This window comes from Sparus aurata, chromosome 21 (assembly GCF_900880675.1).
Source record: "Sparus aurata chromosome 21, fSpaAur1.1, whole genome shotgun sequence".
Classification (NCBI taxonomy): domain Eukaryota; kingdom Metazoa; phylum Chordata; class Actinopteri; order Spariformes; family Sparidae; genus Sparus; species Sparus aurata.
In genome coordinates, this window is record NC_044207.1 from 17317792 (window position 1) to 17338959 (window position 21168).

Sequence of the window (21168 nt, forward strand, 5' to 3'; positions counted from 1 at the left end):
ATAATCATTAAATGGATGATTCTGTCTTTTCCCATAATTTATCTGTGATATTGGTTTTTAATCCCTGAATATCCCAGGGATCAGTGCAAGATGAGCTTGTTCGCATGCAGCCCAAGTTCAAACAACACCTTCTGGAGGGTGTTGCCGTTTTCCAGAATAATGTCGACACTTTTATGGAACAATATGATTCAGTAAGTAATCAGTCAATCTTATGTTAGTCTCATCAGTGTTTTTAAGCAGCAAATTTAAATGAATGTGTTAATCTACTTTTGTACAAATTTGTTTTTAGGAAGGCCCCATGGTCGATGGAATTTCTCCCCAAGAAGCCAGCTGCAGGCTCCAGATCTGTCAGGTACCAATGCCAATTAAGTTAACAAGATTCTATAAACTCAATGTTGGATGCATGAAAATAGGTACAAATGTCATAATACAGCATGCAGTATGTGGCAAACTAAAGACATTTCAGTTCTAGGTTAAGTTTTTTTGAAATTGTAAAAACTAAGGGGAAACAACTACCCAATCTGGCCTTCATCAGATATCCTGAGTTCTTTGTACCAAAAGTGGATAATAATTTCCTTCCTTACTGTGTTAACTAACTACCTATGGTACCCCAAAGTACCGTCAAGTAGTTTTATGCAAATGTATTAGCAGTGATAAATGAGAATGTGAATAAAATAAATGTAAATTTGTTTTTATTTGTTTTTATTTTATTTGTTTTAACACAACCATTCATCCATACCCAAACACATTTTTTGTACACATACATATATATATATATATATGTATATATATATATATACGTATATATATATATATATATATATATATATATATATATATATATATATATCAACATCTTGTTTTTCTCTTTCATATTTAATATATGTATATATTATTTTTTTTTACCCAGGCTAAATTTGAAGAACTGTGGAGATATTTCAACACATATACCTCTGGGGAGCAGCTTCTTGGCTTGCCAGTCACAGAGTATGACTGTCTTCAGCAGAAAAAGTGTGTTACCACTCTTCTAACGGTTACCAGAACAACATAGTTTTTTATTAATACTTAGTTATTGGGTTGATGTTTATGGTATTTTATATTGTGTTCCAACTAATAGACCAGATCATTTTTTCATCATTACCTCAGAAAAGAGCTTGACTTGCTGCGGAAACTCTATGGCCTGTATGATGCTGTGATGAGTAAGATTAGTGGGTACTATGGCATTCTGTGGACAGATGTGGATATTGAGAAGATCAATGCAGAACTTTTGGAATTTCAAAACAGGTAATTTTCCCCACGTTACTGTCACAAACAATTATTTGTTGTTATCATATTTTTTCTTTGTATGATTCAGTACAACCTGGCTTTTAAGTAGGCATGTGTCAATAGAGAAACTTCCTTGAACAACCGTCTTGCCCAATCCTAATAAAATCATATCTATAATAAAGTAGTTAAATGTAAGTAGTAAAAATGTAAGCTATTGTTGTTCATCAGTGATGATCCCTATTTTTAGATGCCGGAAGCTACCCAAAGCAATGAAGGACTGGCAAGCCTTTCTAGACCTGAAGAGGACAATTGATGATTTTAGTGAGTCATGCCCTCTGCTTGAGATGATGGCAAACAAATCTATGACGAGGAGACACTGGGACCACATCACAGACCTGACTGGGCACCCGTTTGAGGTGGAGTCTAGTACCTTCGCACTGCAGGACATCATGGAAGCACCTCTGCTGAAACACAAGGACGAAATTGAGGTTTGTTAGCAGTTTTGATGCTGTGGATAAAAACTCCCCTAATTTCTCGCTACAAATTTGTATCTTTGTCCACCATTCGGAGCTTGGCTTCTTTTGTTGCATTTGTACTGTAGGACATCTGCATATCGGCTGTAAAGGAGAAGGATATTGAGGCCAAGTTGTCTCAAGTGAAAGAAGTGTGGGCTGGCCAGATCCTGACCTTGATGACATTCAAGAATAGAGGTGAACTGATGCTAAAAGGGGCAGAAACAGCAGAGATCCTCACCATCCTGGAGGACAGTTTGATGGTGCTGGGATCACTGCTGAGCAACAGGTACAATAGAGCAAACAGTGGCTTCTAATTATTAACAAATTAAATTTCAAAACATTGACCAAAATTAATAATAAACACCAGTAAGAGATATACTACAACTAGACTGATTTGACTCTGACTGATGATTCAAAGAGAGAAAAAAAGTATTTATGCAGATAATTTGGTGCCATTTAAGATATCCTTTATGACTATGCTCACACGATGTCTTGTGCTGTCTTTGCCTTTGACAGATACAGCGCTTACTACAAAGCAGAGATCCAGGATTGGGTCTCCAAACTTTCAACATCATCTGATGTCATTGAACAGTGGGTTATTGTGCAAAACCTTTGGATTTATTTGGAGGCTGTGTTTGTTGGGGGTGACATCGCTAAAGACCTGCCACAGGTATAGTCAATGCCTTTATCTTTATGTTCTGAAAATAACAAGCTCTTTCTTAGCAAAAACAAAAACACTTAATATTTCCCAATGTAGGAAGCAAAGCGATTTCAAAACATCGACAAGTCCTGGATTACTGTCATGCAGCACGCCCAAAAATTTCCAAATGTGGTAGAGTGCTGTGTGGGTGATCCAATTCTGGGACAGGTTCTACCAGATCTTCAGAAGCAACTGGAGTTCTGTCAAAAATCTCTTGCAGGGTAAAGCTTTGTCAACACATTTTTGAAGTTATATACATTTTGTTTGAATCATTTGTGGGACTACAAGTGTTAGTCTGAGTACTCATCTAGGTAGTTCTACTTTGTGCATTTTATAACTATATTTTGATTTCCTGACCTCTTCTTATTTTTCAACCAATTTCTTTCCAAACCAAAACACTTATGTATGAGAGTATATTTTCCATTCAAGCACTGTGATCAAATCTATTTACTATTAAGTTATTTTCTATTTAATTTTGGTCACTCCTCACTTCTTGTAAATTCTTAAAGATATTCCTCAATGACAAAGGCCATAGCTATACCGCTGCAATTGATGGAGACAGTGTGTATAGTGAAGCCTATGTGATCTTACTCAACAGGTACCTTGAGAAAAAGAGGCTCCTGTTTCCCCGGTTCTTCTTCGTGTCTGATCCATCCCTCCTGGAAATTCTCGGACAAGCCAGTGATTCTCACACAATTCAGGTTAGAACCTTAACTGTCAATAGAATTATTATTATTTTTTTAAATGTTTAGTGTAAAAAGGAATCATAGTACCTCTGCCAAGAAGCTGGTGTTTTTGGTCCCATATTTCTGTCTGGGTCGTATTAGATGTATCAAACCCTTACCAAAATATTTCAATGAAATTTAGTACGGTCAAGGTCAAGGAGGAGACTAGGATGTAACCCAGGTACATATACTAAGAGGATCACTTAACATTGTGAGAGAGGAAATTGTGTTTTCCTATAAACTGCTGCACTTTTTAGATGAAAAACATCTGGCACTAGATTGTTGTGACACAATTTCTGCTGATGTAATGCAAAAGATATACTCTGTTATAGAAACATGTTGATTTCTTGAACGTGTTTGGTAAAACTAATTTTAGTCACCATTAATTTTTTCAGTCCCATCTTCTTGGAGTATTTGACAATGTTAATGAAGCAGAGTTTCATGCAACTGACTATGACAAGATTTTGGCCGTTATTTCACAAGAGGGAGAGGAACTACCGGTATGTAATGTTGACTGCATTCACAGATTGTAATTCAAATGTAATTTAAGTGCAATTGTAAATTCAGAATATAATATGGAATTGCATTTGTTGCTCTTAATGTAATGGACTTTGTCGCAGCTGTTTGTGGAAACAATCTCAAAATGACTTGAGTAAATGTACTAAGTTGTTTTTCTACATTGAACAGAAGTATAGTATGATATGGTAAATGTGTGTTTGTGGTTTCAGCTGAACAGTCCTGTCATGGCACAGGGACCAGTGGAGCTCTGGCTCAGGGAGTTGCTGTTACAACAGCAGGCCTCATTGCACTCTGTTATTAAAGCATCAGATATAGAGATCAGCGATGAAGAAGACTTCGATCTTCTCTCTTTCCTCAACAAGTTCCAGGCACAGGTCAAAAGACAGTCATGTGGCTGTCGGTAAAAATGTTTAACAAATAGATTGTTGTCATGGTTAGTGGTATCCTAATACCTTTCTATGAGATATCAGGTCAGCAACAGGCTACTAACATCACAACTAATATTTAATTATATGAGGTCATACTTTCAGGTCACATTTAGATGATTTTAGAAATACATCTTTTCATTCATTGTTTTGTTCTTACTTTTTCAGGTTGGGTTGCTAGGAATCCAAATGCTTTGGACAAGAGATGCAGAAGAGGCACTGCAAAATGCTGAAGATGACAGGGAGATTATGCCTTTTACCAGAAAGAAATTTCTGAATATACTCACCACGCTCATTAAACAAACTACCCAAGACCTGAGCAAATTTGACAGAGTGAAATATGAGACGCTCGTCACAATCCACGTGCACCAGAGTGATATATTTATTGACCTAGTAGGTTTTTTTGAAAATCCTGTCATTGTTCCCTTAATATTGTTGACTGGCTGTTATTGTTTCTATGCAAGACATTCAGATTGACTTCATACTTTCTCCTCAGGTAAAAAAGCGTATAAAATCTGTCAGTGACTTTGAATGGCTGAAGCAGAGCAGATTTTACTTCAAGGAAGACCAGGATTACGTCATTGTGTCAATTACGAATGTGGACTTCATTTATCAAAATGAGTTCCTGGGCTGTACCGACCGCCTGGTAATCACCCCTCTGACCGACAGGCAAGTGAAGAAGAATTTCATTTTGTTACTTGATAATTTAAGTTACTTTTTACACAGTGTGTAATCCATAAATTGAATTGGAAACCTGCTTTTTATCTTCTATCTTCTTTTATCAGGTGTTATATCACACTGTCCCAGGCTCTGGGCATGAGTATGGGAGGAGCTCCTGCAGGGCCAGCCGGCACTGGGAAGACTGAAACCACTAAAGACATGGGTCGCTGCCTCGGCAAGTATGTGGTGGTGTTCAACTGCTCAGACCAAATGGATTTCAGAGGACTTGGCAGGATATACAAAGGTATCCCAGGCAATGAAACAACACATACAACAGTGTGATGTATTACTTCAGTTATCTCATGATGTATTCTTTTATCAGGCCTTGCACAGTCTGGGTCTTGGGGCTGCTTTGATGAGTTCAACAGAATCGATCTGCCAGTGCTTTCTGTTGCTGCTCAGCAGATCTACATTGTTCTGATGGCACGCAAGAAACACAAAAGCACTTTCATCTTTACCGATGGAGACTGTGTGGATCTGAATCCAGAGTTCGGCCTGTTTATCACAATGGTAGGATACACAAATGTACAGAAATCTTACAAGAAAATTAGGTAGAAATATGAATTAAACACTGGTTTATGTCTTGTCCTCCCATGTCTAGAATCCTGGATATGCTGGTCGCCAGGAACTTCCTGAAAACTTAAAAGTGCAATTCAGGACAGTGTCGATGATGGTACCAGACCGGCAGGTGGGTCAAGGCTACTTTTTCTGGAGAGTACATTTTTCTTTTGTTCTAGTCTTTAGAGATCTAACTTCTTCATTGTTGTCTTTGGCAGATCATCATGAGAGTAAAGCTAGCCAGTTGTGGATTCAATGAGAATGTCATCTTAGCCCAGAAATTCTTTGTGCTTTATAAATTGTGTGAAGAACAACTTACAAAACAGGTGAGAATCTTCTGACAGGTACTGTGTGAGTGATTATTGACCCACTGACACATAATCTTTGCTCTTTGTCAGGTCCACTATGACTTTGGCCTGAGGAACATCCTGTCTGTGTTAAGAACACTGGGGGCCAGTAAAAGAGCACGACCTGATGACACAGAGTCCAGCACTGTCATGAGAGTGCTGCGTGACATGAATCTTTCTAAACTGGTATGATAGGAGCTAAATTCTAACTACTGGGGTAATATAATACACCTTGGAGGTATTTTACTGTGTTGGCAGTTATTGTGTATGTGAATCTGTCTGTTTGTTTCAGGTGGATGAGGATGAGCCCCTCTTCCTTAGTCTGATCAATGACCTATTTCCTAGCATTCAACTGGATGGGAGCACATATGTTGAACTTCAAGCTGCTGTTTCTCATCAAGTTGAACTTGCTGGTATTGTCAACCACCCACCATGGAACCTTAAGCTGGTTCAGGTACCTAAAGACATCTTTCTCTGCGTGTAAAGCTCCTGTTGTGTGTTGTTTCTTATATAGTTACTGTTTCAGTCATACCTTACTGATATGTAACTGTCAATATCAGCTTTATGAGGCTTCCCTAGTGCGCCATGGCCTGATGACTTTGGGTCCAAGTGGAGCTGGGAAGACTACCGTCATCAACATTCTCATGCAAGCTTTGACTGAATGTGGAACACCACACAGGGAGATGCGCATGAACCCCAAAGCAATCACTGCACCACAGATGTTTGGTCGTCTTGACGCAGCCACCAATGATTGGACTGATGGGATCTTTTCCACTCTGTGGAGGAGGACACTTAAAGCCAAGAAAGGTTTGTGAGACAAAGTGCACATTCTAACTAATTTGTCTTAGTTCATGTCACAAATTGCTTTGATAAAAATGTTCTTACACTAATCGATACACCTCATTGGATTGAAAATTCTATATCTTGAATACAATTTAAAATATGTATATGCCAAATCTTACATTAGTACGAGGGATTCCCACTGTAAAAATTCAAGGGTTTTCATAACAACATAATGACTAACTGAACATGTGGAAGAGAATTTGAAAATTTTGACAGTTTTTAAATGTTTAGGGGAGTTTATATGGATTGTACTGGATGGCCCTGTGGATGCCATATGGATTGAGAACCTCAACTCTGTGCTGGATGATAACAAAACACTGACACTGGCTAATGGTGACCGTATCACCATGTCCCCAACCTGCAAGCTTGTGTTTGAGGTGCACAACATGGATAATGCCTCCCCCGCTACTGTGTCCCGTGTGGGTATGGTCTTCATGAGCTCCTCCGCCCTTAGCTGGCAACCCATACTCCAGGTGCAGTTGTTTTTTTTTAATCATCAAAGGAGAAATTGCTTCAAGAAAACAATAAAGGGCTTAAGTGGAACATGTGCTTCATTTTTATTTGTTGTAGGGATGGGCACACAAGCGCAAAGCAAGTGAGGCAGAGAGCATCTTGAGTTTATATGAAAGGATATTTGAGGACGCTCACTTGTATGTGAAGCAGAATCTTAAACCCAAAATGGAGCTTTTGGAGTGCAACTACATAATGCAGGTATGTGTCAGGGGTTTGATGATTGCTCTAACAGGCTGGCCACACTGAATGCGTGAGTATTCCCCCCCCTTGCTCTTTCAACATGGATAAAGGAAAATCATGTGACTATATCTATTGATAATCATCAAAGGCAAACTCCATGTAAACAGATAGGGCAAACAGGAATGCTGCCTATGTGAACACATACGTAAGTGAGCAGCAGCATCTCAGCAATATAGTCGCCATGCACTGCACAAGCATCCAGTGTGGCCAGCCTCTAAGCTTATTTCATGGAAGACTGAATTATCTGAATATGATTCACCCTCAGTCTGTGAATCTGCTGGAGGGTCTTATCCCAACCAAAGAGACAGGGGGCTTGGTCGATAGCAAATACCTTGAACGCCTTTTTGTCTTCTGCCTGATGTGGAGCCTGGGAGCCCTTTTGGAGTTAGAGGACAGGGACAAACTGGAAGCTTACATCCAAGCTCATGAAAGCTGCATTGATGTACCTCAGACACAGTCAGGAGAGACTATGTTTGAGTACATGGTCAACCCAAACGGTACACTCAGTTAGATAACAAATTACTACATTAAATGCCAGCGCTCTGCTGCCTTTTGTCTGCTTTTCAAGTGAGAGTTTTAAGGACTGTTTTGTTTCAGGTGAATGGTGTCATTGGAATAACCATGTGGGGGAGTATGTCTATCCTACTGCCCATGTACCAAACTACGCATCCATTCTTGTGCCAAATGTTGATAACACAAGAACTTCTTTTCTGCTGGAGACTATTACCAAACAACGCAAGGTGATATTGTCTGCTTTTTAAAATAATAAGTACTTACTATTCATTATAAACCGAATTTACTTTTTTACTTTAAGGTATGTCTGAAAGATGAATCATGTGTTTGTATAGGCTGTACTGCTTATTGGTGAACAAGGGACTGCAAAGACAGTGATGATAAAGAGCTACACAAAAAAATACGATCCTGAGACAAACCTCTCCAAGTCCCTGAACTTCTCGTCTGCAACACAACCAATAATGTTTCAGGTAGATTATTTATCATGTTTTGTATGCATGGATTTGTGCATTTCAGTCTACCTTTTATTGCAAAAGCTTTTTTCCCCCCTACTTTTTATTCCTTTTTTTTCCTATTTAACCAATTAAAGCGAACAGTGGAAAGCTATATTGAGAAAAGAATTGGAAGCACCTATGGACCACCAGGGGGACGCAAGATGACAGTCTTCATCGATGACATCAACATGCCTATTGTCAATGAATGGGGCGATCAGGTGTTTACTGTACATATGGCAGGATTATTCTTATATAGATTTCCTATCATATGTTCAGTCTAAGTAACCGCTGTATCTATAGATCACCAATGAGATAGTACGCCAGATGATGGAAATGAACGGCATGTACAATGTGGACAAACCAGGAGACTTCACCACTATTGTGGACGTACAGATAGTAGCTGCCATGATTCACCCTGGTGGTGGGAGAAACGACATACCGCAAAGACTGAAGAGACAGTTTACAGTTCTCAACTGCACTCTACCATCCAACACCTCTATTGATAAGATCTTTGGTAGCTATTTTTGAAATTATTAATTTTTATGCTTACTGTAGGGTGTAAGAAATACTTAAATTATTCTTTTATCATCATTCTGCAGGCATAATTGGCTGTGGATATTTCGATACATGCAGGAAATTCAGCCCTGAGATTTCAGATATGGTGAAGTGTCTTGTGTCTGCTGGAAGGATTTTATGGCAGTGGACAAAGGTAATCCACTTGAAAGATTACATGAAGTTGATTGTAGATATATGTTTTTTGATAAACCAATGATCTAATTTGATCATTTCACATTGAAGGCAAAAATGCTTCCTACACCATCCAAGTTCCACTACGTCTTCAATTTGAGAGACTTATCCAGGATCTGGCAGGGAATGTTAAACATTAAGGCAGACGAGTGTAATGATATCCCCACTCTGTTGGCTCTTTTCATGAGTGAATGCACAAGGGTGATTGCTGACAGGTACACTGCTTAAATACTGAAAAAATCATTTTAAGTACAGCAAAAATGGCAAAACTTGGCAGAACTGATACATTGTTTTGCAATAGGTTTGTTTGCTCTGAGGACAGAGAGTGGTTTGAGAAGGCTGTGAGTCGTTTGATTCAAGAGCATGTTGACCCCAACCTTGTCTCAGAGCTTCATCCTGAACCATACTTTGTGGACTTCCTGCAAGACGCTCCTGAGCCCACTGGAGAAGAGGATGATGATGCCTGTTTTGATGCCCCCAAAATTTATGAACTGGTATGAACTTTGTACAATTATTTGATGTTTTTGCTCGAGATGTAAACAATTGTCACCATCATCTGAGTCAGCTAACATTCTTCCAGGTGCCAAATTTGGAGTTCTTATCAGAGAAGCTGATGATGTATCAGACCCAGCACAATGAGAACGTAAGAGGCTCGATCCTAGATCTAGTTTTCTTCACGGATGCCATGACTCATCTTGTCAAGGTCAGATTAAATGCCAATATAACTAACATACATCCTGTACAATAAGGTATAAATAATTCTGATTTATTTGAGATTTTCCTGACAGATCTCACGTATCATTCGAACTGACAATGGTAATGCCCTGCTTGTGGGTGTCGGAGGATCAGGGAAACAGAGCCTTACTCGCCTGGCCTCATACATAGCTGGATACAGCATCTTTCAGATCACATTGACAAGGTAAACACAAAAGTAATCATAATAAATCTGCTGTCAAGATAAGTGAGGCACCTTGGAAGAGAGTGATGATATGTTAAAGGTGTTTAGGTGGTAGACAAGGTTCAAACTTCAAAAAAAATCTGTATATTTTTCATATGTTTGTAAAATGTTTGTAGGGAGGCTATTGGTGTAGTCATTGTGTATTACATGGACCCGTGTCCTGTTGGTATTTTAGATTCATGTGTCAAAATAGTACATTTGTATCAGTCATTGTTTTAGTATTATTTGCAGGAGGATATACAGGACATACTAGAGGCTTGTTTCTAACATTGCTTTGTTTGTTTTCTCATCAGAACATACAACATAAGTAATTTCATGGATGACCTGAAACTGTTGTATAAAACAGCTGGAGTTGACGGAAAAGGCATCACCTTCATCTTTACAGATAATGATATTAAAGATGAAGCATTCCTTGAGTACCTTAACAATGTTCTTTCTTCTGGAGAGGTGAGGACTTCACATCGACAGACAACTGTTTAATGTCTTTGAAGCCATGTCCTGATTACTTGTCTGTAAATTGACTATGTGCAGGTCTCCAACCTTTTTGCAAAAGATGAGATCACCGAGATCACCCAGAACCTGATCTCTGTGATGAAAAAGGAGTTTCCTCGTGTTCCACCAACTTTTGATAATCTTTATGACTACTTTATATCACGCTCCAGAAAGAATCTGCATGTAGTTCTTTGCTTCTCACCGGTAGGTTAAGAGTTTGTATTTACAATACCCACAAGCAGTAACCTAAAGGTATTCAGATACTTTGATTATCAACATCTACTGTATTTTCATTCTTTAGGATCCTGTATTCGTTCATGTATGCTTAATTTAAACTGCTCTATTACACATGAACCCCTGCATGATTGAATATTCTCATTTGAGATGGATTGTATTTTCTCTTCTTGATAGGTGGGGCAGAAGTTTCGTTCCAGATCTCTGAAGTTTCCAGGGTTAATTTCTGGCTGCACCATGGACTGGTTCACCCCTTGGCCAAATGAGGCTCTGGTGGCTGTGTCCAACTATTTGTTATCACAGTTTCCAATGGTTTGCTCTGCTGATGTGAAAGCGTCTGTGGTGACCACCATGGGTACATACCATGAAAAAGTGTCCGAAACCTGTGAAAGCTACTTTGAAAGGTACAACATGAAGTTTACTGTTTTAAAGTTTAATTACTTATATCCAGATAATTTCAAGCTTTTTGTCTTGAGACACACATTGATTTAAAGTTGATGCTGTTTAATCTTTCAGATTTCGAAGAAGAACTCATGTCACCCCTAAATCCTACCTCTCGTTTATTAATGGTTACAAAACACTGTACGCTGAGAAGCACAACTATATCAACACACTAGCAGAACACATGAACGTAGGTAAGGATGCTAAGCAGCAAGGCTTTGACATGCTACAAAAGATGGCATGCATGGGCAACTTTGCAACATCTAAAAAGGGAAAGGATTTTTAAGGTGTTAATGATTTCTAGGTTTGGCCAAACTGATGGAGGCTAGTGAGTCTGTTGCTCAACTATCCAAAGATCTTCAAGTCAAGGAAAAAGAACTTGCTGTAGCATCTGTCAAAGCTGACAAGGTAACTAATAATACAACATCCCATGAATCTACACAAGACATGCATGTGTAGATTTTTTAAATCAGAATGTACAATGTTACATAAAAACAACATTGTTAAAGCAAGTATGACATGTATTGGTCATGGCGAAAAAGGTCATTAGTTGGTTAAAGGCAATTATGCAAATCATTTTCATGGTAGTATGAATGTCTGCCCCAGGACATACTGACCATACTGACAAACTGTATGAGATACTATTTATTATGCAACACATGTTCTGCTGTAATCACATAGGTGGTGGCAGAGGTGACAGTCATTGCTGAAGCTGCTACCATTGTGAAGAATGAGGTGCAGGTTGTGAAGGATAAAGCCCAGAAAATTGTGGATGGAATTGGTAAAGAGAAAGCTATTGCTGAGGGGAAACTAGAGGCTGCCAGACCAGCTTTAGAAGAGGCTGAAGCTGCACTTAATGTGAGATTTGTGTGACTTGAACATATTTGTATATTTACGCCATTGTGTGTATGGTGCTTGACAAGATGTACCCATTTTTACAGACCGTCACTGCAGGTGATATTGCCACTGTGAGAAAATTAGCCAAGCCCCCACATCTGATCATGAGGATTATGGACTGCTGCCTGCTTTTATTCCAAAAGAGGTTGGACACTGTCCGTATTGATCCAGAACGACAGTGTATTCAGCCATCATGGGCAGAAGCATTAAAGGTAACGAAACACATTTGTATTCAATTTCAATGGGATTCTGCTCCAAGTACTCAGAACCAGCATACTGTGAGCCCTTTCTGTGGACCTATATCGAGAGATATGACTGTTGTCTGTGTGTTAGTTCCAGTATACATTTTCTGTTGTTTGGATAATAATAACAGTAATAATAATAATCAACATTATAAAGTAACTAATGGTTCCCTTCTACCAAATTTTCCCTATCTACTCTTAAGCTTATTAGTGGCACTGGTTTTATGACATCCCTCAAGCAGTTTCCAAAGGACAAAATTAATGAGGAAACGGTTGAACTGCTGCAGACGTATTTTGTCATGGAAGATTACACAATGGAAAATGCCAAGAAAGTATGTGGTAGTGTTGCTGGTCTGCTAGCATGGACCAAGGCTATGGCTACATTCTTTGGCATCAACAAAGAAGTGTTGCCACTCAAGGTAAAGTTTATCTTCAACATTGAAGCTAATCATATTTTCTATGTTTATCGGCATAGTAGACTATTGTACTTAATAAAATGGAAACAGATGTTTTAAGCTTGTCTTAGGGTGTTCATGTCCATTTTAGGGGAGTAGTGCAGATATGGTTGTTATAGATTCCATTGTAGACATAAATATTATCATGATAAAATGCCTCTTTTTGATTGACTACTTTTATATGACATCTGCTGTGCACCATTGTTTTGTAAACTGCAATATTATTTGTCTGTTTATAGGCTAACCTAGTCATTCAGGAAGGTCGGCTGACTGTGGCTAATAATCAGCTAGGCATAGCTGAGGCCCAGCTGGCTGAAAAGCAAGCAGAGTTTGACAAAGTCCAGGCCAAATGTGATGCTGCTATGAAAGAGAAACAGGTGTGGTTCAACCCAATAACATATTCAATATTGAATCACCTTTAACCTGGAAATGGAAACTGTTTGTCACTTATATGATCATGTTTTTCAGGACTTGTTGGATGATGCTGAGATGTGTAGGAATAAAATGCAGGCTGCATCTGCACTTATTGATGGACTCAGTGGAGAAAAAATTCGCTGGATAGAACAAAGCAAAGAATTTAAATCACAGATCAACAGGTAGGTTACAAAGAAAAACGGAATGTAACATTCAAAAGTATATATTTCGAAAGTATGCATCAGTGTTAGGGGACATTAATTGTTCTGATTGGAACTGGCTTATGTGTGGGATACTTGAAATTTATGTTGAGTATGAAAGTATTGAAATGAGGTCATCTCCTTCTGCAGACTTGTGGGTGATGTGCTCCAGCTCACTGGCTTCTTATCTTACTGTGGGCCGTTCAACCAGAGTTTCCGGGAAATGCTGTTAAAAAAGATCTGGGAGGGTGAGCTAAGGAAACATAAAATCCCTTTTACAGAAAAGCTCAGCCTCATTTCTGCCTTGGTGGATCCTCCTACTGTAAGACCAAAATCTAATTTTAATTTACCTCGCTATTAGCTCCACATGAAGTTATTCATGTGATGAGACACATTCACACTTCTGTTTATGTTTAAGATAAGTGAGTGGAACCTTCAAGGACTCCCAGCAGATGATTTATCTGTTCAGAATGGAATCATTGTCACAAAAGCAGCAAGATATCCCCTCCTGATCGATCCCCAGACTCAGGGAAAGGCTTGGATTAAAGAAAAAGAAAAGGCCAATTCATTCCAAGTACGTAGAGAAATGCAATGGAGTTGTGCCATTTTCAAACAAATAAGATGTTTGGGGTCCCATTTGGTACGGAATAATCTATTATCTATCTCTCAGGTGACATCACTGAATCACAAGTTCTTTCGCTCTCATTTGGAAGACTGTCTTTCCATGGGTCGTCCACTGCTTATTGAAGATGTCTATGAGGATTTGGACCCTGCCCTTGACAATGTCCTTGAGAAAAACTTCATCAAATCTGGGACCAGCTTCAAGGTAATTTGCCATAGTGCCCACTTAAACTCAACAATACTACTGTAAAATGTATCCTCTTTTAAATGCTTTGATTTGTTTTTTGTAGGTCAAAGTTGGGGACAAAGAAGTAAATGTGATGGATGGCTTCCAGCTCTATATAACCACGAAACTGCCTAATCCCGCATACACCCCAGAAGTCAGTGCCAAGACATCCATCATTGATTTCACTGTAAACATGAAGGGTCTTGAGAACCAGCTACTTGGTCGTGTGGTCCTTGAAGAGAAACATGCAAGTGTCTCTTTTTTCCATGGTGTACTGAACAAATGTTCTTAAATTGGATGTATTATTAGTGATGAATAATAGAACATTTAATGGCTGCAACAGCTGTAACAACAGTGTGTTAGGGGCATCATGTGGCAGCTTCCTAACGGAGTCTTTTGTGTCACGCTAGCTGAATACATTATTGTGCTTTTAGCTTAAAGTTTTATTTTGCTAAGTTATGAGCATTTATAATTCTTGTAACAGGAACTGGAGGCCAAAAGATTAAAGCTTATTGAGGATGTAACTGCCAATAAGAGAAAGATGCAGGAATTGGAGGACAACTTGCTGTACAAACTCAGCAGTACAAAAGGTACAAACGTTTCTGTTGTAGGTTAATGCTGGTTTCTATAAAGACGTATCTGTCATGTTTTTATACATTTCTAAAAGTGAAAAATTATTATTATTAAAGGTTCCTTGGTGGATGATGACTCTATGATCGGCATTTTGAGTATAACTAAGAAAACTGCTGCTGAAGTTAGTGCAAAGCTCAGTGTTGCAGCAGAAGCAGAGGAAAAGATTAAAAAAGCTCAAGCAGAATATCGTCCGGTTGCCTCCCGAGGCAGCATCCTTTACTTCCTCATCACAGAGATGAGCATGGTCAATGCCATGTACCAGACATCCTTGGGTCAGTTCCTCAAAATCTTTGACCTGTCACTGGCAAGGTACGTTTTCATCAAAACTGGTTCAAGAAGTATGTCTGAAAAATCTTGGGGTTATTTTGAGGATAAAGCATTGGACTGTCACATCTTACCTTATGTTCCACACTGGAGTATGTTGAATATTAACTCTTGAGTTAAATTAGATCAACCTTGGCTTGGTTAGTCTAATAACCAACAACATTACTTTACTTAGTTACTTGCACACTGTCTATGTCGCTATCACTCCTCTATTTACAATTCTTACTGCATTAATATGCTTTTGCAGGTCCGAGAAATCCTCTAAAACTCAGAAGCGAATTGCGAACATCATTGAATATCTGACTTTTGAGGTGTTCAGATATACAGTGAGAAGCCTGTATGAAAACCATAAGTTCATCTTCACACTCTTGCTCGCTCTCAAGATTGATTTACAAAATAACAAAATCGAGCATAACCAATTTCAGATTCTTATTAAAGGTAAGACAATTTTTGCCTTTTAAATAAATGCTTATTTTATGGCATTTTATGAGGTAACAACTTATCTGAATAAACAAACAGGTGGTGCAGCTCTTGACCTGAAGACATGCCCTCCAAAGCCATTCAGTTGGATCCTGGACATGGTCTGGCTAAACTTGGTGGAACTCAGCAAATTGCCAGAGTTTACTAAAATCATAAACCAGGTGATCTTAAATTCCATGGATTATAAATATGAATCATCTGTTAAAGTTTCCTTAGTTTTTGCTATTAATATATTTTGTAGGTGTCTCAAAATGGGAAACCCTGGAAAGCATGGGTTGATCTTGATACCCCAGAGGAAGGTGTCATACCAGATGGATACAACGCCCTTAATGTCTTCCATAAACTTCTGCTAATAAGGTTGGATCCTTCTGCCACTAATGTTGCTTATAGTATGTGTTCACATATATAGTATGATGTAGAATACAACATTCTAACAAGCCATTTCTGTCAAAGGTCTTGGTGCCCTGACCGTACCTTGTCTCAGGCCAGAAAGTATGTTGGAGAGGCCATGGGCTTGAGGTTTGCTGAGCCAGTCATTTTGAACCTTCATGACACATGGGGGGAGAGCGACCCTCGCACCCCTCTAATTTGCTTCCTCTCTATGGGTTCAGATCCTACTGAACAAATTGAAGCACTTGCTAAGAAACTTGAACTTGGTGAGCTTTACTGTCCTTTTTAACTGAGAACTTTTATAAACTTCTCATCTTAACCTTGAATAATCCTACATGTGCTGCATGCTGTGATCCCATCACATTGTCATGTTTTTTAGAATGCAGAGCTATATCCATGGGGCAAGGTCAAGAGGTGCATGCAAGGAAGCTTGTACAGACATCAATGACACACGTGTGTATTCAAAGTTAAGTTGTACGATGTAAAAATGGGCACTTTTTAAAGTTATAGCTGAAAATGTTTCCTTGTCTGTTTTCTGTATGTGTAGGGAGGCTGGGTCCTTCTGCAAAATTGCCACCTGGGCCTGGAGTTTATGGATGAGTTGTTAGACACTATCACGACTGCAGAAACCATGCATGATACTTTCAGGGTGTGGATCACCACAGAACCACACGATCTATTCTCCATCACACTCCTACAGGTGAGACTTCATAAAGCTTCTATGTAAAGTGTTTGTGTATCAATTTCAGGCTTACTTCAATCAACTTCTTGATGGAAACTTTACAAATGCTGTTGTGAAATTAGATACATGTACAAGCTTAGAGTTAAAGTAGCATTGTTTCTTACTTCTTCACCTTCAGTCTTCTATCAAGTTTACCAACGATCCACCTCAGGGAGTGCGTGCTGGTTTGAAACGAACATTTGCAGGGATTTCACAGAGCCAGCTGGAAATCACTAACCTTCCCCAGTGGAAGCCCATGCTGTACAGTGTAGCCTTTCTCCACACTGCTGTGCAGGTACTGTCCATTACAAGGTCATTGAATTTCATCTGATAGCCAATTTGATTGACTCATTCTTTTAAATGTAAAATATGCCATTGAGTTCACAGCAGTTAATCCTTGATTGTTGTGTTTTTTTCAATAACATTGAGTTTATTTTATGTGTATTCATGCGTTTCATTGCTTCCTCTTTTTGTTTTTTTAGGAACGACGCAAATTTGGACCACTGGGTTGGAACATACCATATGAGTTCAACTCTGCTGATTTCACTGCAAGTGTTGAGTTTGTTGAGAAACACTTAGATGATTGTGGCCCCAAGAAGGTGAGGATTCTGCAAAAGCGATTTAACTTTAAACATTTTCTCATTTCCCCTCACTTATTGTATGTTTTTTCCCACCTCAGGATGTGTCATGGGTAACTGTGCGATACATGCTAGCCGAAGTGCAATATGGAGGAAGGGTTACAGACGACTATGACAAACGCCTACTCAAGTGTTTTGCACGCGTAATAATCCCATTTTTGTGTTTATCCATATGTTACATCTTCTTGATGAGTTTATTTTTGTCATTTGTTCTAGTATATGGAAATGGGTGTTTCTCATTGCAGGTGTGGTTCAGTAAAAAGATGTTTGACCCTTCGTTTTGCTTCTACACGGGCTACAAAATTCCAGTGTGCAAGACAGTAAAGGAGTACATGAAAAACATTCAGAGCTTGCCCACTGTGGATTCACCCCAAGCATTAGGGCTACATCCTAATGCTGATATAACGTAAGAACCCATAAACCTAAACTATTAATGATACAGATACTGTGCGGCTGTGGCTCAGTGGGTAGAGCGGGCCTAGTGATCGGAAGGTCACCAGTTCAAATCCCGGCTCCCCCTAGTTGCATGTCGAAGTGTCCTTGAGCAAGATACTGAACCCCAAATTGCTCCTGATGAGCAGTTGGCGCTTTGCATGGCAGCGTCCGTCATCAGTGTATGAATGTGTGGGTGAATGTGGCATGTATTGTACAGCGCTTTGAGCTGTCGTTAGGCTGGAAAAGCGCTATAAAAATGCAGACCATTTATAAATTGCAATATTACAATTTGTAATTATAATGTGTAACTGATTATAGCATTCATGCTTTGGTTTAATGTTGAATAGGTATCAGACGAACACATCGGCTGAGGTGCTTGACACAATCACAAATATCCAGCCCAAGGAAAGTGGAGGGGGATCCGGAGAAACTCGGGAGTCAATTGTTTACAATATGGCGAAAGACATGTTGGACAAACTGCCCCCCTATTATGTGCCACATGAGGTCAGTTTGTTGGATCATTGTTGTTTCAGTCAACAATTCTTGCACCAACTGAAATCTAAACTCTGCACCTTTTATGGGTAAAGGTCAAAGCCAGACTGTTGAAAATGGGAATTCTGAACCCAATGAACATCTTCTTACGTCAGGAGGTGGATCGAATGCAAAGGATCATCAGTGTAGTGCGGACAAGTCTAACTGACCTGAAGCTGGCCATTGATGGTACTATCATAATGAGTGAGGTGAGATTACTGATTAAACACAATAACTCACTCTTAAACACCAGCGCTGTTTGTGTGCTTAAGTTGTATTGACTGAATATTTCCATATTGCATTACTGAAATGTATCATTTTTTATATTAACTGCAAAAAACTGTAATTCCTGAAAAATATGAGGATTAAACTAGCTTTGAAACTAATGATGTCCTGGACTCCTAGAACCTCCGTGATGCCCTGGACAATATTTTTGATGCCCGTGTACCAAACCTGTGGAGGAAAATCTCCTGGGAGTCATCCACACTGGGCTTTTGGTTCACAGAGCTTCTGGAGAGAAACAAACAGTTCCATAGCTGGGTGTTTGAAGGAAGACCCAAAACTTTTTGGATGACAGGCTTCTTCAACCCACAGGGTGAGTAACTTTTCTTTTTTCCAAGTAAGGTATTATACAATTTATTTTAAGGGGCGTTTAGCTGGTTATGATTTATGAATTTAAAGAAAAATAAATTCATCCCAACAGATTAATTTGAATTGATTGAGACATTTTGAGTTTTTCAGTAGTTAGATGCGTTGAAATGGAGATCTCAGTCATCATCAGTTGGGGCTGTTTGATATCAGACTCATGCTGTCATTCCTCGGGGATGTTTGAAGGGTTTCTAACAGCTATGAGACAAGAAGTAACAAGGGCAAACAAAGGCTGGGCTCTGGACACAGTCACCCTGCACAACAAAGTACTGAAGCAGACAAAGGAGGAGATCACTGCCTCACCTACAGTAAGTCAAACAATACAGATAAATATATCAATCTCAAATTCAACCTCCACTTACATTCATGATAAACTTTTTGTCATTGCACATTGCACCAAGCATGACTGCCTTCTTGTTTTGATTTTGAGAAAAGTGAACAATTGAAGTTTATTCTGTCACTGCCTATCTTTCTCAACAGGAGGGAGTTTATGTTTATGGTCTTTACCTGGAAGGCGCTGGCTGGGATATGAAGAACACCTATCTCATCGAGTCCTCACCCAAAGTGCTTTTCACACCCTTGCCTGTCATACACATGTTTGCCCTTAACTCCACTGCCCCGGTGGATCCTAAGCTGTATGTCTGCCCCATCTACAAGAAACCAAGGCGCACAGACCTGAATTACATCACAGCAGTGGTATTACCTACCATCCAGTCACCAGACCACTGGATCTTGCGTGGGGTTGCTCTGCTCTGCGACATCAAATAATAGATAGTTGCATGTGTATGTTAATGTGTAAAACCACTGAAAGGAAAAAATAAATAATTTTAAATGTCTGATCGCTACCACACTGCTGTAATGCTTCAATCAGAAAGGTCTGAAAGCTGTAGGTAAATCTAGACATGCCATTAATATCCACAGTTGTTTAATTTTATCTGATTATTTCATCATCTGACATTGTCTGAAAATTATATTCTGGAGGAGGTACCCATCATGTAAGCATCACTACAGGCAAATGATACTTGTCTTTAAGAATATCACATATTCTTGCAACTCTTGTCTTAACATGTGGACATCCTCCTTTATAAATCACATCTTGAAGAATCAAGTTACGAGTATCTGTGCAATGTAGATGATAGAATATTCACCACTATCCATTTACTACCAAAGTCTGTAACTTCATGGCTTCCATCTCTTCACCATCGTAATTCAAAGACAGTCCTCAAAGTACATTAAAACCTAATGTGTAAAAACTTTCAGCATTCTCAAACTAAGTATGACAGTGAAAAAGCCCACAAACAAGAATGAAAGAGGGGAATTGGCAGAGAGTCATGCTCACACCCCAGACAGATCAGCTGGATCCTGGACCACTGTACAAGTTAAGATAGCACAGTAATTTTGTCAGTAAGACAAACTTCCAATATCTAACCCCAAAGGAACCTGTAAATGCCCAAAGACTGTTTTGTATTTACAGGACCTGATGCAGCTGGATAGCTTCAATCAATGTGGACAGATCTCCAGACAAATTGACCTCCATGATGCTTGCCATGTCATCCTGTCAGGAACCCTATGTTTAATGTAAGAAAGTAATCTCCTATTTGAGCTTGTTGCTTTTTGTGAAAAGAATGAGATGTTGATGCTGACACTTTTTTTGTATAATGTATACAGAATGAAAGTAGAGATAATGCCTCTAAGCCCCAACAGCGCACAAGACAAAGACAGTCAGCAGACAACTCAGGCCCACCTCTAACCAGCTCCGAAATGCAGATAACTCCTCCAAGAGTACTTGTTCAGTAACATTTATTACAGCACAGATATTATAAGCTCTCATTAGTCACTCCCTGTAAAAATGTGCTTCAGACCAGTGGGCCACTTTTCTTGTTGTGGCTGAGGATTGAAACAAGCAGTGTATTCAGCCTATTAGGGCAACAATGTAGTACAGACATGTTTGAAATATACTAATTTGGCTTGACTGAGGCTTTCTTTTGAGAAGAAAAGCACCATACCTAGTGTGATGTGTAAAAGACTTTAAATATGAAGTAATAGGTTGTAGTCAGAGGGGA

General features: G+C 39.1%; 1 protein-coding gene across 1 annotated transcript in view; it reads left to right on the top strand.

Annotated features, from left to right (window-relative positions):
- The window catches only part of LOC115573321 (dynein heavy chain 8, axonemal), a 45033-nt gene extending 25083 nt beyond the window's left edge, over nucleotides 1-19950 (top strand). The window contains exons 31-93 of the mRNA XM_030404053.1: nucleotides 78-191; nucleotides 290-352; nucleotides 911-1011; nucleotides 1147-1284; nucleotides 1514-1754; nucleotides 1868-2067; nucleotides 2298-2451; nucleotides 2539-2702; nucleotides 3080-3182; nucleotides 3602-3706; nucleotides 3935-4099; nucleotides 4319-4543; nucleotides 4647-4819; nucleotides 4936-5114; nucleotides 5193-5380; nucleotides 5472-5558; nucleotides 5647-5754; nucleotides 5827-5961; nucleotides 6068-6229; nucleotides 6336-6582; nucleotides 6850-7091; nucleotides 7189-7329; nucleotides 7637-7868; nucleotides 7969-8111; nucleotides 8220-8354; nucleotides 8474-8596; nucleotides 8679-8892; nucleotides 8978-9087; nucleotides 9177-9340; nucleotides 9427-9619; nucleotides 9706-9828; nucleotides 9914-10044; nucleotides 10377-10530; nucleotides 10615-10779; nucleotides 10987-11213; nucleotides 11326-11444; nucleotides 11555-11658; nucleotides 11932-12108; nucleotides 12192-12359; nucleotides 12593-12808; nucleotides 13084-13221; nucleotides 13313-13440; nucleotides 13609-13780; nucleotides 13877-14032; nucleotides 14129-14284; nucleotides 14370-14552; nucleotides 14790-14895; nucleotides 14995-15247; nucleotides 15510-15700; nucleotides 15782-15903; nucleotides 15984-16099; nucleotides 16196-16398; nucleotides 16512-16585; nucleotides 16680-16832; nucleotides 16993-17148; nucleotides 17336-17452; nucleotides 17533-17634; nucleotides 17737-17897; nucleotides 18274-18430; nucleotides 18514-18666; nucleotides 18863-19052; nucleotides 19292-19413; nucleotides 19586-19950. Coding sequence (XP_030259913.1) covers nucleotides 78-191; nucleotides 290-352; nucleotides 911-1011; nucleotides 1147-1284; nucleotides 1514-1754; nucleotides 1868-2067; nucleotides 2298-2451; nucleotides 2539-2702; nucleotides 3080-3182; nucleotides 3602-3706; nucleotides 3935-4099; nucleotides 4319-4543; nucleotides 4647-4819; nucleotides 4936-5114; nucleotides 5193-5380; nucleotides 5472-5558; nucleotides 5647-5754; nucleotides 5827-5961; nucleotides 6068-6229; nucleotides 6336-6582; nucleotides 6850-7091; nucleotides 7189-7329; nucleotides 7637-7868; nucleotides 7969-8111; nucleotides 8220-8354; nucleotides 8474-8596; nucleotides 8679-8892; nucleotides 8978-9087; nucleotides 9177-9340; nucleotides 9427-9619; nucleotides 9706-9828; nucleotides 9914-10044; nucleotides 10377-10530; nucleotides 10615-10779; nucleotides 10987-11213; nucleotides 11326-11444; nucleotides 11555-11658; nucleotides 11932-12108; nucleotides 12192-12359; nucleotides 12593-12808; nucleotides 13084-13221; nucleotides 13313-13440; nucleotides 13609-13780; nucleotides 13877-14032; nucleotides 14129-14284; nucleotides 14370-14552; nucleotides 14790-14895; nucleotides 14995-15247; nucleotides 15510-15700; nucleotides 15782-15903; nucleotides 15984-16099; nucleotides 16196-16398; nucleotides 16512-16585; nucleotides 16680-16832; nucleotides 16993-17148; nucleotides 17336-17452; nucleotides 17533-17634; nucleotides 17737-17897; nucleotides 18274-18430; nucleotides 18514-18666; nucleotides 18863-19052; nucleotides 19292-19413; nucleotides 19586-19873 — 9930 coding nt within the window. The 3' untranslated portion in view covers nucleotides 19874-19950. The remainder of the gene's footprint in view (nucleotides 1-77; nucleotides 192-289; nucleotides 353-910; nucleotides 1012-1146; nucleotides 1285-1513; nucleotides 1755-1867; nucleotides 2068-2297; nucleotides 2452-2538; nucleotides 2703-3079; nucleotides 3183-3601; nucleotides 3707-3934; nucleotides 4100-4318; nucleotides 4544-4646; nucleotides 4820-4935; nucleotides 5115-5192; nucleotides 5381-5471; nucleotides 5559-5646; nucleotides 5755-5826; nucleotides 5962-6067; nucleotides 6230-6335; nucleotides 6583-6849; nucleotides 7092-7188; nucleotides 7330-7636; nucleotides 7869-7968; nucleotides 8112-8219; nucleotides 8355-8473; nucleotides 8597-8678; nucleotides 8893-8977; nucleotides 9088-9176; nucleotides 9341-9426; nucleotides 9620-9705; nucleotides 9829-9913; nucleotides 10045-10376; nucleotides 10531-10614; nucleotides 10780-10986; nucleotides 11214-11325; nucleotides 11445-11554; nucleotides 11659-11931; nucleotides 12109-12191; nucleotides 12360-12592; nucleotides 12809-13083; nucleotides 13222-13312; nucleotides 13441-13608; nucleotides 13781-13876; nucleotides 14033-14128; nucleotides 14285-14369; nucleotides 14553-14789; nucleotides 14896-14994; nucleotides 15248-15509; nucleotides 15701-15781; nucleotides 15904-15983; nucleotides 16100-16195; nucleotides 16399-16511; nucleotides 16586-16679; nucleotides 16833-16992; nucleotides 17149-17335; nucleotides 17453-17532; nucleotides 17635-17736; nucleotides 17898-18273; nucleotides 18431-18513; nucleotides 18667-18862; nucleotides 19053-19291; nucleotides 19414-19585) is intronic.
- The last annotated feature ends 1218 nt before the right edge of the window (nucleotides 19951-21168 follow it).